Here is a 16,881-nt window from a genome sequence, read left to right as displayed (position 1 = left end):
TGGTATACATTCACCACTGTAAGACCATGTTTCAAATTATGCCAACCATTAAGAAGTTTCATATCTGCTTCGAGAACAAACACTTTGATATCATAGTTTTATAATCTACTCAGAGTCTACAGTAATGTATGGTTTCACGGCTCCTCTGATAATATCTCTTTGCTAGTCTTTTTGTCTATTCAAGGGTCACAGTATGTCAATTTGATGTGTTGACTGGACATAAATGGGGATCAGAATCAAAATAAAAGAAATCCAAAGGTATTAAAAAATAATATACAAAAATTCTAATTAAACGTCACGTTTTTTTTTCTATGTGTATGAAGTTGGTTGCAAATGTATAAAGTAGTGAAGTGACAAAATAGCATTTAAAATTAATGGTGGTGGTTTTTATTTATTCCACCACTATTACAGAAACCCCTAAGGGAACTATTTTCTTGAAAATCAAATGAGTAAAACTATAAGCTATTGCTATACATGGTTTTAAACTATACTAAATTTGTTTTTTAAGCTTTCTTGTTTAAAAAAAAACAGACATTTTGCAGGATATTTAGATGACCACAAAGCTAATTTTATGTTAAATATTGTGAATATTTTCGCTTCATTTTCAAAATATTACATTTGATTCTGTACATATTTTGCAAAACCTGTAATTATTTTAACCATATTTATTTATTCCCAAATTCATTTACATTGTATGTCAGATAGAGCTGCTCAGTGGGGCAGTAAGTAGCACTGCTGCCTTGCAGCAAGAAGGTTGTAGTTCGATTCCCCAGGTCTTTCTGCATGGAGTTTGCATGTTCTCCCTGAGCATGCGTGGGTTTTCTCCGGGCACTCCAACCCTGCGACCCCACTTGGGATTAAGTGTGTCAGAAAATGGATAGATGGATGTAAAATATGATCCTTAAATAGCAGATGTGGGTTGGGTGTTAGTGTTAAGTGTCAAGTAATTAAGCATTAGTACTTATTTGAGTAGCAATTTCTAGTTTCTGTGCTTGATTGTTTATTTTTCTAATGACTTAACTTTTAATCCCAACATTGATACACAAATATCTGCAGTACCTACACCTTACCTAGCTATTTACTCATCCAGTTTATGTCTTTATATGTCCATTTAATAAAAAAAAACCAGTAATAGTGACAGGGGAGATGAGATGGGGCTGGGAAACGTTGCAGATAACGGATGCAAGATGTTTCCCATCTATTCTCTTTTTATGAGATTTTACATTTGCATGCTGATCATGTTTCAAGCTCTACTTACATTTGAATATTTGCAGCATTATGCTGTGAAAAACAGAGCATTGAGATAAATTAAACTTTTATACTACACCTCTGTTCAGATTAGTCTACATTATCTTGTTTGAAATTTTATTTAAGACTGAGCCAGCAGTATTTTGTCTATACCAACATACTCCGCAAAACATGAAAATTAACCCATTTTTGTGCATATAACTCTTTTTTTAAGAATAGTTTATAAAAGTTATTTTAAGGCAAACACTTCATTTTACATTTTTACTTAAGTACCCTATGATGTAGAAGCAGTACTTTTTTTTTTACTTTAGTAAATTAGTTCAGTCGGTAATTTTAACTTTACATAGTCTCTTTTTTACTTAAGAAAAGAATGAGTATATTTGACACCTCGGGTAAATATTAAAGTCATTCCTATGGTGGTTCCTGCATTTATTTCAAATACCAGCAGATGGCGCTGTTTCCTCAGAATTGATTAACTGAAGCAGATAACGTTTTTGGTGCTTGAGCTCCATTATTATATATATAAATGATGATGAAGTGCATTATTTTATTAAATAAAAAGACAAAACCTGTAAGAGGTTAATTGTGGTGATCTAGAAAATGGATTTTGGCTCAGTCTGAAGAGATCAGCACTGAGCATGCGCACTGCATCGCTTCTGGGGCGACATCGCGGAGGAAACGTAGAGGCAGCGAAGCAGCGCATTTTTTATACGCCGAGATTTGGTTTCACCGCTGCGGCAGAGAAAAAAAAAAAAAAAAAAAAAAAACCACAGACAAACCCCCCCCCCCCCCCCCCCCCCAAAAAAAAAAAAAAAACAGCTCGTCCTACGCAGCAAGCGACTACACCAGATGCTGCGTTAATGTGTCGGACGTTTACCTGACAGGCCTGGCCGAGGTCTGAGCCGTTACCCACGGGGAGACATTTATTTCTTCATATGGGAGAAGCATGCGGGAGATGGTCGGAGGCTGCTGCGTGTGTTCAGACGAGCGGGGCTGGGCGGAGAACCCGCTGGTGTACTGCGACGGACACGGCTGCAGCGTCGCCGTTCACCAAGGTAACGTTTAGCCGCCGTTAGCTTGTAATTAGCGGGCAGCTGTGGCGGCTGTGCCCCGGCTGGCTGCGCTCAGAGGACGGCAGGTCTCTGAGGTGGGCTTGTCGCTTCTTACGTGCGTTGGATTGGTGGGAGGGGAAGGGATGGAGGAGGCAGGCGGCGTGCTGTTTGTTATGAACGCTAGGGCCGAGGCTCTGCTGCTGAAACAGGAAGGATGGACTCGGTACGTGTCACTCGCAACCAGTTTAGACCCGATGAGACCCAGCTTAGACACCTGCTTTGTTTTATTACATATAATAACACAGGGCTGTCAACTCTCACCCATTGGGAGTGCGACTCACCCAATCTCAGTGTCTTCACTCTCACACCATATTCCCAATTCCTCACACTAAAAAATGACAGACATTAAAACTCAACTCAGTCTAGTTTAATAATCTCCAGTTGGAATTTAGGAGTAATTAAACCAACATTAATATTTTAATTCTTAAAGCTTCCTGGTTTGCCTCTCAAACCCATAGGAGCTCCACAAAAGAAAAAGAATCATTGCATTTTATTTTTCAAAAGCCACCAATGAAAAAAAACAGCTGCATCCAGAGAGGATTTGCAGAACAACTCAGTTATCCTGGATCTATAGAGGAGAAACCACAGGGATGTTCTCATTTTATTATTACTTATCATATTCATTTATTATTATTTTGGTCCATTGAATATGTTTAAAAAATTTATTTCCATCACATTTTCCAAACTCAAAACATCCAGAGAAGTGTTGTCTCCTTTCATGGTGAGTTTTAAGCTGTTTTGCAATTGTAAGAAAAACTAATAACATAATGAATGAAGGTTTTCCAGCCTTAGCCTATTACCAAATATCCATGTGTAGTTTGCAGGGGATTCGATTGCACTGGTTCCTGTATCAGTGTCAGTAATCCAGTAATAGCTTATTAGTTCCCCATTGTTAATTTACTTGAACTGCAGAGAACAATTAATGAGCAAAGTTCTGAAATTCTTAGTTTAAAGTATATTTAAGATGCAGGTATTTTAGTAGGGCCCATTCTGCTTCAATTCTGTAAAAATCACCAGAATGTAGAAAATAATGTATATTGTGAGAGAAATGTTCTACATAACTATGGATCACTTATTATTATTTGGTAACATTTACTGTTTTATAAAAAAAAATCCACATTTTACCGCTTTGTTTCCGTTAAATCCTCTGAAAACCTCCAACTGCTGCACCTGTCCTCATATCACCCTGACAGGATTTCCTTTCCAAACTATTTCAAAATCTCACACCAAGATTTGGTGAAAAGTTGGCAGCCCTGTATTTATGTATATTTATGTATATATATATATATATATATATATATATATATATATATATATATATATATATATATATATATATATATATATATAAATTTGATGTCCCTCATTTATTAAAAATAGGGCTGCAACTAAGGATTATTTTGCAAATCGATTAATCTACACTTAATCTGAATTTGACTTGGCTTGAGCTGTTCTTAAAGAAAATATCTTAAAAACTCAAGTGTTATAAATACTTTGGCAAGGCCCTATAAGAAACATGTGTGGACAAAATAGTTGGTACCTCTCGTTCAATGAAAGAAAAACCCCACAAAGCACACAGAAATAACAGGAATGAGACAGAAGTAATAATTAATATAAATTCTATTAAAATGAACAAGGTATAGTCAGACCTTGATTTTCAAACATTTGTCAATGTGCAGTGGCAGTCACAGGAACATCAAGCTGCTTGGAGGGTAAGCCCATTATTTTCTTTCTTATCTCCTGAGACGACTTTTTCCTTAATTTCTTCTGGTCCATGTTGAGTGTGATACACACCATGTCACCAAACAGCACAGTAACAACCTGTCCACTGACTGATTACAATACAACATTGTAGACACCTGTGATGCTAATTAGTGGACACATATTGATTTAACCTCCCAAAACATGTTTTAAAACACTGGAAAAATGTTTACCGATATAGAAATGTTAGACATCATTGGACAGCTTATATTTTCCACAATTCAACCACCTAGTTCATTTTATGGACACAGTGATCACCAAAGCACAATTAACACAGATATAGCAGCATGTCAAAATGTACAATGACAAAGCAGCCACAACAAGCAAGCATGAATTTATTATCGCTGTTCAAAAATACCTATTATTTTCAAGAACGAAAAAATAACTTTGAGTCATGTTTGAACTGATGAAGCTTGGGTTTTTTACTCAACCAATTTTCATGTATATATACTGAAACTAGAAGGTGTTAGCTTTCAAATAATGTATCACGTAATTTGGGCTTACAGTTCCTAAGTTATTTTCTTTTCTAATTGGGTAAGCAAAATAGGCGAATTTCCCAAAATGAGGTGGATATTAAGAGGATAACATGTCCCTTTAGTCAAATTGTTTCCAGCCTTTTCTAGGGGTAAAATAATTTTTTTTCAGACCTGCCTCATTAGTTTTTTTTTTCTTTTTTGAAAATTGAAAATCAGTTATTAGGTTGAAAAACAATGGCTGACTTTCATTTGTTCATTTTCATAGATTTTTTATTTATTATTGTATTGTCATATTTAAGTTTTGCCTGTCACACTTGTGGGTTCTCCTTTGTTTTGAAAGAGGGATACCAACAGTTTGCTGATGAAGATTCTCAGTCATCCAGGTCATAGTCATTCTGTAAAAGTTTAGAAAAAACGATCCACTGGACTTGGTTCCCAAGACGTTTCGCTCCCACTCCAGGAAGCTCTTTAAATTCAAATGTCTGTTGGGATACCAACAGTTTGGTGCGTGTGTGTAAATGGAGTTCTGTTTCTGAAATGACAAAGAGGCTTTTTAGATTTTTTTGTGATGACAGATGAGTTTAATAGTAAAACAGCTTTAAAGTTCAAAGCTGAGTTGAAAGCTCCCTATAAAGATGAATGGGATGTTTATGAGGACTGCTAAAACCAAACTATAGCTGAAGAAGAAGCAGGTCTTCTCTTCTAGATGGGGAAAAAAACTGAAGCAGCAAAGCAGAAATTTATTGAATACTATAAATTGAAAACAGGAGTGGTGAAAGCTCTTTATCTTTTAGCTTATTTTTTTCACTATACTGACATATTTTATTAGACATATTTCTTTTTAAACTATTCAACCCATATAGGATTTTATGCAAGCTTCGAAGCAGTTGTGTAACAAGAAGTATTGTTTTGTTTTTTTAATTTAGTTCAACTTTAGGTTGTTAACAGAAGTTGAAGCCTGTATAATAATGTGTTATTATTATTGTTTTAGATTTGTCGCACCCTTTTGGGTGTTTGTTGGGATAACTGTGGTGTAGTAGGAGCAGGACTGATGGGGCAGTTATGATGAGATAAACAATTTCTTTCTTTGGTTTATTTTTGCTTACCGATCATTTGTCTTTGTTTTTTGTTTGATCTATTGCTGATCATCTGCAGCCTAAAACATGCAACGTTTTAAAAATAAGAAAGAAATGTATCCTTGTGTGCTATTAAGAAGCTGGACAATATTTCAAATCACAGTCAGGATTTGATATTTTAGAAGCTAAGAAGTTTCTGGTTTCATGCATTCGAACCCTGAAAGCCAATTTTATTTTTTTACAAAGTTATATAGACATCTTTTTCCTGACATCTAAAAGTAATCTCACTTGATGTCAAAGCTCTGCTAGATATTTGCAAACTGAAATGATTAAAACAGAAGAAGAGTTTATTCAATTCAATTCATTTTATTTATATAGCGCCAATTCACAACACATGTCATCTCAAGGCACTTTACAGTTCACAAGAGTTGATATAATCAGCAGTCATATTGAAATCTCTTGTGATAGAGAATGTTTAAGATGTGTCACGGATTGTCTTTTTATATGCACATATCATTCTTTTTCTTTGCCAACATGAGGTCATGGTTGAAGAGGAATTGCTTATCTGCTGCACTAGCAGGAGAGTTACTCTTTTTTTTACCTGATCAGATAACAAAAGTTGTCAGCTGCACTTTTGTAATTTCAATAGATGTAATCCAGATCCAGATGTAATCTGCAGGTCTTGCTTCTCTGAAATTATTTGGTGGAATAAGATCATACCTATGTTTTGGGAGGAATATATTTTAACAGGAAAAGTTCTTGCATGTTTGGGATTTAATTTTTTTCAAAACCAAAATGTAAATTTTTATGGCTGGTTTTGTTTGTTTGCCTGTCCCAGCATGCTATGGCATTGTCCAGGTTCCCACCGGCCCATGGTTCTGCAGGAAATGTGAATCTCAGGAACGAGCAGCACGAGTAGTGAGTATGCCAACATCTTTGTCTCTCTCTTTTTTATTGATGATGAGAAACTTTCCTCTTAAAACTAGCTCTACTTCCTTTTTTTGCCTCAGAGATGTGAGCTGTGTCCCCATAAGGATGGAGCCCTTAAAAGGACAGACAGTGGTGGTAAGTCTCTGCCTGCCTTAATTGTCCTGATGTTCCTCTGAGATCTCCATCTTTACCCTAAAAGAGAGTAAAGATGTTCTTAAAGAACCTTGTCATCTTCCTTTAATCTCTCTGCTGATTAGGCTGGGCCCATGTTGTGTGCGCGCTCTACATCCCAGAGGTTCAGTTTGCCAACGTTCTCACCATGGAGCCCATCATCCTACAGTATGTCCCACATGAGAGATATCTGAAGGTATAAACACTCTCATTTAAGTAGAAAACATGTTGTAATATTATAATAATGAACAGGTGTCATTTGATGGTGTAGGATCTCTACTCAGTATATATATATATATATATATATATATATATATATATATATATATATATATATATATATTAGGGATGGAACGGTTCACAAAATCCACGGTTTTTGGTTCGGTTTGGTATATGTTGATTGTTAGCCTGACATGTTGGTCGTGTTGCTCTTAGCATAAACAAAACGTGTTGCACAATGCTTGCACACTGTTTTTATTTACAACTTTCTTTCCGCCGTCATCGTAGGTCACTCTAAATGCAAAGTGGTCCCATACAGCAGATGTATAAAGTGCTGCTGGTGCGTCTTCCAACTCCTTTTCTTTCTCACTAGCCATACCCACACAATTCTCCACAACAACTGTTTTATTTTCTGCTACACCCGGCTACGCTGTTTGGCTTCTTCTTCTTGTTTACTACTGGTGGTTGGCTTTGGTCGCAGTACCGCCATCTTCTGCTCTGGAGTGTAAACGCTTCGCCTATGAGAAAAAGGAGCTGCGCCTGAACCGAACGCAACACACGTGAATCGAACCAAGACAGTCGAACCGAACCGTTCCATCCCTAATATATATATATATATATATATATATATATATATATATATATATATCCAAATTTGGCCAATCATATATCAACGTCATCTGTCAATCAAGGTTGAACTAAGAATGATTTCCTTTACCATTGAGTTGTGTCCCCGTATTTACGGGGATGGACATCTGTGTCTTCAGCAGGTGTAGGGCTAACAGAACTGCCAGCGTTGCGAGGCAAGGGCTCAAACATGTACGACTGTAAGCCTTCTACGCCAAACCAAGCTTCTGCCGCCCTGGTGTCCTCTTCCACAACATCTTCGTCCCCACTTTCCTTCTCTAAATAAAAAATGTAAGATGGAGGAGACTCATCCACGACCTCCGACACAAAACTCTCCTCCTCTTGCCTGTTTCCGCTGTCTATAGCATTCCTTGACAGTGTCATTGCTAAGTGCTACTTGGTCCAAATGTAATTTCCCATTGGAAACCTACTAGCACTAAGTTGCTAACTGGTTAGCAAGATGCTTGCGAACCTTCTGCCAAGACAATCGTTGATAATCGACCAATCACATTCACTTTATTCACTTGTGTAAACTTGTGCACCACTCGAGAGAATACAGAGCTGCAACCGTTGGAACAGCTGCTCCCTACGACTTTAAAATTGCAGGTGAATACGTTTGTTTATGAGATCAATCTATGTATCCATATTTCAGCTTAGAGGGCGCCATCATCCTCCAACAGCTTATGGTCTTCTTCTTCGTCTTTTTACAAGGCAGTAAGGTGCGGCTGCAGCTCCCAACTCGTGTAATGCAAAAAAAGTGTTTCCATTGCAGGTTTGCAAAATTTAGGAATTTTGATGCAAGCAAAAAAAAAAAAACACCCCATCAAAGCGTTAAAACTTTTATTTAAAAAAAATGTTCTGAAATTGCAGTGTTTCCATTTAGCACATTTAGTTTTCTTTAATTAAAATTTGGGTAATTTGATGGTTAATGGAAAGGCAGCTATTGGGTGTTTAAATGAGCGAGCTGATAAAAGTTACCTGTGGCAACTGTGGAGAAGAGAGCAAGGACAAAAAATAAGTTTTAGGCAGAGATGGATGCATTTGGTTGTTGGTTGTTGAACTATGGTTCGAATCACGTTTGCGGTATGAGATACAAGGATAAGTGTATTGGCTTTTCTTAATGACGATGCGTCCATTAAAGGCTGTGCTAAGAATCATTTTGTTTCTCAAAATGGCTTCAGGAGGAGAGTAAGTTATCCATCCTTTCATTTTCTTGCGCTTATCCAGGGCCGGTTGAGCTGTCTAAGCAAATATTCCCAAATGTCCCGATCCACACACACTTCCTCCAGCTGCTCTGGGGGGGAACCCAAGGCGACACTAGGCCAGCTCAGAGACATAGTCCCTCCAGCGTGTCCTGGGCCTTCCATGAGGCCTCCTCCGAGAGTTAATTCTTCTATTGTATGTTTAACACCTGTGGGGGCGATTAGTGCTGTAAGGTTCCCATAAAGCCTAGCCTGGCCAGACTAACTTTCATCAAGTGTACGTCATTCTGGTAAGGCTCAAATTCTCCAGTGTAAAACAGACCAGACCAATCACAGAGCTTGAGGCTGAAGTTTATGCTTGAGTCGGAATTACCCATAATTCAGCAGCCCTTTTCTGTAACAGTAACAGTTAAGATCGCTGCAGCAACAGAGCAATATTTTCATAATGCCCAAATGAGCTGGATATATCTTTATGTTTTGAAGAACTGGATGATGTAAGAGCTTTTTTTTTCTTCTATATAATAAAAGAAAAAGACAGTTTTGCTACTCATCCTAGTTTTTCAGACTTATGCGCATTTTACACGGGCTAAATCAGTCTGGCTGGACAGGCTACAAGAACACCAGAGTCATTAACACCTTCACTTGTAAAAATAAATAAATAAGTAAAGCTGAAGGTCTGGATATGCAGCACTTCTTCATATCTATAAGATTTCATATGAGCAAACATAAGCTTATGATATTTGATGTTTTCTATAGGTACACTGTTCGTGCACAAGCTGCGAATTCTAAAACTGAGTGAACGTCTGGTTCCCTTTGGATGACTGAGAATTTACACAGGCAAGCTGGGAATACAGTTTATATTGGAGAGAAAGAGCAAGTTTTTAGAGAGTTGGTAACCAAAACGGTTTCCCCTAAGCCAAATAGTTATGTTATGTGATTTTCTTTTTTTGTGTATAATAATTCGTCAGGAGATACTGTTGTATGCCTCCCCTGCATTTGAATAAACCAATCAGAGGCCTAATTGGACCGGGGGTGGTGTGTTTACTGATCTTTTTAAAGATCAAATAAAAATTTCTTCTAACTGATCCTATCAGAATCCTATATTAAAGAAAAATATATGAAAATATGATAAGGATTCACATGTGGTTCACTGTCTGCAATCTTAATGTTTTAATAGAGATCCCAGTTGAATGATTGTTCTGTTAGTAGCAGTGTTGGTTTTATAAAATTGAGCTATGGATTTCCCGAATCAGAATCAGACATTCTTTTATAATCCCAAAGGGAAATTACTTTCAATTCATCTAAATATGTCGACCTGCATCTAAATTCACTGATGTAATCAAACTCATAGAAATGCCCCACTTCTGTTTTGGTTAATGTGACTAATTGTTTAATATTATATGGGTCCTATGCTTGTTGACTGTTGTTATCTGTTCAGGTGATATAAATCCATCAAGCCTTATCTAATATTCCATACTAAAAAATTAGCATTAATATTATGTATAATTGGTACTGATATAATATCTGATCGTTATCACCATCGGGCAATAATCAGAGCTGCAGTCTAGATATTGCATCAGAAAGGAAAACTCATTGGACATCCCTAGATGTAACCAGTCTGTGCCTCTGAGGACGGATTTTTCTGGGGCTGCTGCTATTTATAATGTCTTTGGCTGATAGTGTTTTTGTTGTTTAGGTTTATAAGTACTCAAACCCATTTAATTAAAATACCAACTGATCTATAAATGTCTTCAAAACCTTTATTGCTCGTAATCCTGAGGTTAAACTCCTAATTAATTCTTTCTGATAACAGTGTCTATCTTACATGTTGGGGAAATGACAGTTTGAACAGCTCTCTTACAGATGCGTGTATTCAGATCATAATCTACTCTGAGAAATTTGATATCAGTTCTCTGGTGCTTCTATGACAAATCATGATTACATGATGTCTAAGCTCATGAGGGAAGAGAGAAACCTTCCTGAAAGAAGAGAAAGCTGTTCTGCTTCGCGTCCCCGTCACTTTGCTCCCACCTACACGTCCTGTAAAAACCATGAGCTTGCTTGTGGCGAGGTCACAGCAGCTGTTCTGGGAACTCTGGAAGATTTTCAGTAAGAGCAGATTTGGCATAAAACAAATACGCTCTTTTATATTTTTTTTTTTAAAGGGGGGGGACTGTTGTATTGACTAGATTTAAGATTTGCAAAAGTAACTGAAAGGCTTTAGACTTTTTTAGGATATTAAATAAAAGTTTATTTTTATCATAAATTGTAATATTTTACTGTGGAGTCATAACATTTTCAGACTTTTTACTGTTCTGACACCAAAGAAATTAATAAAAATGTATTAACACCATGTAAGTGCTTTTAATTTAAACAGGGATCAACCCATCTGACTTTTTCCTAGCTGTTGGTTTCTTATATATATTTTAACCTTTCAGATTTTGACTGGTACATTTTCCATCAGCAACACATCATAGTGTGAGAAAGAGGAATTTAGGTTGTCTGCGATCATATCAACATTTTTCTAAATATTTGCCCCTAGGTATTGATTGATTTCAATAGAATAGAATACAGTAATGATAAGGTCAATACAATCCAGACATTAGGATCTATTTAAAAAGGTCACACTCTGTAAACTAGATAGAAATGAGTATCCTAAGTTAAATTGGGGAAGTACATGTACAACTTTGGTTCAAATCTGCTTAAATCTTTCTGGAAAAACCTGTTTAATAATATAGTGAAATTCCTACATTGGATAAAGTTAAATGTTCTATAAACTGGTCATTAAACTCAAAAAGCTGCATAGAGCTTTATGAGAATGATCAGACTTTGTAGTTTTGTTTATTTAGTGACGATGGCAAATTCTTAATAATTTGACAATGAAAAATCTTTCCTATTCTTATCTCACTATTAGGGCTGCAACTAACGATTACTTTGCAAATCAGTTAATCTGTTAGTAATTTTTTTGATTAATCGAATAAAGGAAGATTTTTTTTACGAAAATAAAGCAGGTGAAACTAAAATGTTTCCAGTTGATGAGTTCTGGATATAGCATATTCCATCCATCCATTTTCTAACACGCTTACTTCCAAGTGGGGTCGCGAGGGGTGCTGAGGCCTATATCCAGTTGTCAATGGGCGAGAGGTCGCCAGTTAATCGCAGAGAAGAACAGAACAAACAACCATTCACACACACATACACACACACACACACACACACTCATAAGCAGAATTTAGAGAAGCCAATTAACCTAACAGTCATGGTTTTGGACTGTGGGAGGAAGCCGGAGTACCCAGAGAGAACCCACGCATGCTAAGGGAGAACATGCAAACTCCATGCAGAAAGACCCTGGGCTGGGAATCAAACCCAGAACCTTCTTGCTGCAAGGCAGCAGTGCTACCCACTGCGCCACTGAGCAACGATTATTTCAATAATTGATTAATCAGGAGTAATTGATTAATTAATATATTAATTGATGATTAATCTATGTAAATGTAAACAAATAATCGGATGAATACGATTATTTGTTTACATTTACATAGTCTATCCCTAACCTTCCTAGTTATGAAATCCAATTTAAATAGCTCTGTTGTTGCTCATTTACCCTAAATGCAATATATAATAACATGATAATGAAATGGCTTTTATCCTTCCTTTGATTTTAAATGGAGAAAACTTGTAAATATTGAAGCTTTTATGTAGGCTACTTCATGCTCAGAGATTGTTAGACCTTTCGGCCTTTTTCCTCTTAATAAGGTAAAAAATGCATGTTTTTTTCTTTTTAGTTGAGCTTTCTGCATCAATACCCACATTGCAGGCATTTGTTTACCATTCAAGAAGCTGCTAATAATTTTCCAAGTGTACTTTTAACATGTTATTATTAGGTTACGGGTGGCTCGGCTTTATTTTCGACACCTTAGCTGTGATTTTATTTTATTTTTTACTACAGTCAGACATTTTTCCACTGAATTTGTCTTTGCTGTAGGCAAAGGTAAGCTGTAGTAATGTATATGTATGCAGTTGACTGGAAGTTTGTAGCAACAGGTGGGAGAGGGGCTCCTGTTAGGTAAAGAAAACTCCAGGTACTTCTTCTTGCATCCGTTTGAAAGGGCTTAAAGCCATTTCAACCACATGAAGAGAACAACCACACGGTTTGAAACCTTAAGTTAAAAACCAACATTTCTTTTTAATGTTTAGTAGAGGTTAATACTAGTGTTAATTGTGTAATAGTTATTATCTGCAGACCTTCAGAAGGACTGGGTAGACCGCATTAATAACCCGCGTAAAGGTCTCAGCCCTCACATAGTAAAAAAGAATGGATGAATTAACTCTTTCTCCAGCTGTTCAACTATAAAAATATGTTTTGGATCACATAGGCCTTCCTAAAGGGAAATCATGGGATCATGTTGAGAATCTGGTGTCTTTGAAGTTTTCATGCATATGGCTGCATATAAATGCAGATGGCGAGTGTTTGAGTGCCTGGTTTCATGTTACTGTCAGCTACAGTAAATTGTATGCAGCTTTTTCGCCTCAGTCGGAGGCTTATTTCGATTTTTTTTTCCGGGCTTGCATTCCTTGACAACCTCACAATGGACAGGGAAAACCTTAGAAGCCACTCTTCCCCTTTCACACTCGGTGTGGCTGTGTCTCTGGCTTTTCACTGAACGGTCGTCTTTCTCTGAGAGGGAAACGGAGAGCTCTGTTGGATGTGGGGAGTTAAGGGGAAAAAGGAGGGGAAAAGCAAAAAAGGAGACAGCCAGAGTGAAAAGGTGAGTGCTGCTGTTCCTTTGTCTAGCACCTGTTGCTAGGCCTCTCCTGCCCCCCACCAGTCTGCCCTGCTTGCCGAGGGGACGCCGATGGATAAATACAAAAGCTTGTTCGTTTCAGCTCATTTCAGCTGATGGTTTAGGTTTATATAAAAAAAGGGAAATGAATTTGGTAGTACAATGTGACCCTAAACAGGAGATGTTTAGTCTCAGATAAAGGTTTACCAAATGTTGTGATTCAGTGGCACATTGTTTTCTGAAGTTGTGAACACTATTAATAATACTTTAATAATGGTGAAACTAGAATACAAAGTCTCTGTGGCTCTCCTAAACATCTGCTGCACAGTTCAACCGTATCAAGCGTTCAAGAGTCTGTTTTGTTTTAAAACCCTATCCACTAAACATCCTAATCATTTACAGTAGAGCACCAGCTGTGCTCAAATTAACAAGTGTTTAATCTTTTATTCATAGTGATTCCCTTTTATGTGTTTGCCCTGGCCGCAATGGTACAACCACTGCACATGGCGTTGTTAATGAATGATATTTCCGTCTTTCTTTGGTCTCCTCTGCTGTCCAGACGTGTTACATCTGCGAGGACCATGGGAGGGAGAGCAAGGCGGCCTGTGGCGCCTGCATGACCTGCAACAGGCAGGGCTGCAGGCAGGCTTTCCATGTTACCTGGTGAGTGACGGCCTTCGTGTTTGTTTGATGTTGTTTTTTGTCTAGCCTGGCATGTGGTGCTGTTCTTTTAAAGAAAACCACACAAAAGATGAATACGAACACTGACGTACTGATATTGTGATCCTATGGTCTGCTTTCTTTTTTTATCTAGCTCAACTGCCTATTGTTTTTTTCAGCTAGCAAAATATGAGCTGGAAAGCCTTGTAAAAATGAAAAGTATTAAAGATTAGCACAATCCTTTGAAGAACGGATTTTGCTGTCTGCTGTGTTTTCTGCTTTGCCATCAGGCTTTACCCCTGTACTCATTCTGAATCTTTATGGACTATATTCAAAGTTTCTCATTAGCTTTAACGGAACCTGGTCACTAGAGCGGGGTGATATGACCTCAAATCATTAACATGATAAATTGGACAGTTTTACCTGAATAATGATGAATGCATGATAAATGCTTCTCTATATGAAAATAATGGCATGTGCAAGAAATGCAAAATACCTTTTTTATTTATGTATTGACCAAATGACATTACAAACTACTTTCAATGAAATATAAAAGTCTTGTAACCATAAAATTCAACAATGTCTCATTGAACAGAAGAAAAATGTTTCCTCTCTTGCAAACATTTTTGTGCAAAGGTAACAGAGCCTTTTGCACTTCTTTGAACTCAACAGCATAGTCGTGCTGTAGGAAGGAGATTGGATATGTTGCATTTCGTGTTCTTTTGCTCAACATCTATGGCGTAATTTTGGTGCCACCGAACTAAGCGTGACTTAAGAACAATGTGCATAAATCCACGTATCCTTGTTCAAAACTGGTCTGCTGCGCTGTTCAATCTGACAACCCTCACTCACCCATCGCTTCATCTCTGCTCGCTTCTTCACTGGACTCATCCGTCATTCTCTGTTTACACTTATGACTGGATGGGTGGAGTTACATGATTCCCCATATACTGTAGTGTCTTCAAGGGGATCAGAAATACCAGCCACCTTCACACACCAGAAAAAACGGCAGAATCTAGTTTATTTCTTTTACCGACATCGAAAATTTGTCGCTGATTATGGTAGCGAATGACAGTAAAAATACGGTTTATTGTCCCGGCCTGCTGGTCACGTAACCAGCAGCTCACTTTAGTTGCATACAATAGTCTGCATATTAAATAATTGTAAACTGTGGATTATTTTATTTCAGCTCTGTTTTACATTTTGATTTTGGTTTTTTAACTGAACAATGTGCCACCTGTTTACTTATCATAACAAGACCAAGTGATCAGAGGAATTATATTGTAATAACAAAGGTGTAGAGCAGGGGTAACCAATTAAAAATCAGCGGGGTCCAAATAAAGAAAATCAACAACCAGTAAAGGTCCGGAGAAATTTTTAACTATAATCTGTTACTTTAAACAGAATTTAATAATGAAATAAAATGAGGAGTTTATGCATCCATGTTATATACATTGACTTTTTAAACAAACAAAATAAAAAATAAAAAACGAAAATTTTTCGGAGCAAAAGTGCAAAAGGAAAGCAAAAAAGTCCAAGATCAGAACTAATACTGGTGCCGGGGTTAGCAAAGCTATTCTCAAGCTCTAAGTTATAGCAGCTGTGTCAGGACTCAGAACGTTGGATCCAGAATTGAGGCACACAGACTGAAGCGATTTATAAACAGCATTTATTAACTGCTCAGGGATCTGTGGCTCCTCAACTTGGTCTAGATGACTTGAATCTCTTTAGAAGTTGAAACTCAGGTTAGTGACCACATAACAGGGAACGATAGCAAGCGAGTGAGTCACTAACCTGGTTTTTAAGTTCAGTCCAAGCCCAGAGGAAGGAGTGGAATCCAGCCGGATGATTTCTCCACAGCATGCGGTGGAAGCTGCCCAGAGAGTTTCAAGAGTAGAAGCCAAAGGTGCTGCAGAGCAGACAAACAAGCAGAAGCCAGAAGACCAGGTAGAGCATGAGTATCCAGAAGGAGAATCCAAAGCCGGTGTTGATAGGGAAGCAGATCCAAATAGGTACTAAAGGGAAATCCAACTCTGGTCGGGAGTAGGGGTGTAAATAATAATTGTTTTGTATCAATGCATCGATCCAACGGCCGACGATCCGATGCATCGACACGTCCGCAAGAGAATCGATTCATGTTTTTTTTTTTTTCCTCCAGTCTATTTTTATCCGTTTGCTCCTGGGCGTAATTCCCCCTTCCGTGCTGTGGTGGCGCTAAACCTATTTTGCCCTCCTACCTCGCTTCCGGTTATACTCTTACAGCAGTGTGTTGCAGTAAGCTTGACACAGACATTTTTTATTTATGCTCAGTATTGAAGCGTGGTCTGTGCTACACGCTGTGGGTCTAGATACGGCCCAGCCGGTGAGGAAGTGGGGGCGAGTTTAGTCCGACGATGGAGGGACATGAGAGCCAAAAAGAGCGGAGATCCAGGTGGGAAAAGGGTCCCAGCGTTCTCGCGCACCTCGCTCTTCTAGCGGGTCAAACTTCACGAGTTGTTTTCCGCAATTTCAGTCATAAAAACAAAACAAGCCGGCCTCCTCACTGTTTGCGGTCAGCTACAATTTGGGAGAGGTGCAGCGGAGCGTCTCTCAAGGGGGCGGGACGTTTAGAGCCG

At 37.9% G+C, this 16,881-nt stretch overlaps 1 protein-coding gene across 1 annotated transcript in view; it reads left to right on the top strand.

Moving 5' to 3' along the window:
• Positions 1-2,015: 2,015 nt before the first annotated feature.
• The window catches only part of LOC119779356 (protein AF-17-like), a 35,164-nt gene continuing 20,298 nt past the window's right edge, over positions 2,016-16,881 (top strand). The window contains exons 1-5 of the mRNA XM_038278976.1: positions 2,016-2,303; positions 6,512-6,591; positions 6,684-6,738; positions 6,861-6,970; positions 14,166-14,269. Coding sequence (XP_038134904.1) covers positions 2,195-2,303; positions 6,512-6,591; positions 6,684-6,738; positions 6,861-6,970; positions 14,166-14,269 — 458 coding nt within the window. The 5' untranslated portion in view covers positions 2,016-2,194. The remainder of the gene's footprint in view (positions 2,304-6,511; positions 6,592-6,683; positions 6,739-6,860; positions 6,971-14,165; positions 14,270-16,881) is intronic.

Source organism: Cyprinodon tularosa, unplaced genomic scaffold (genome assembly GCF_016077235.1).
Source record: "Cyprinodon tularosa strain WSP-4 unplaced genomic scaffold, ASM1607723v1 ctg146, whole genome shotgun sequence".
Classification (NCBI taxonomy): Eukaryota; Metazoa; Chordata; class Actinopteri; order Cyprinodontiformes; family Cyprinodontidae; genus Cyprinodon; species Cyprinodon tularosa.
Note: the sequence above shows the minus strand (reverse complement) of the source record. Positions and strands in the feature narration are given on the sequence as shown.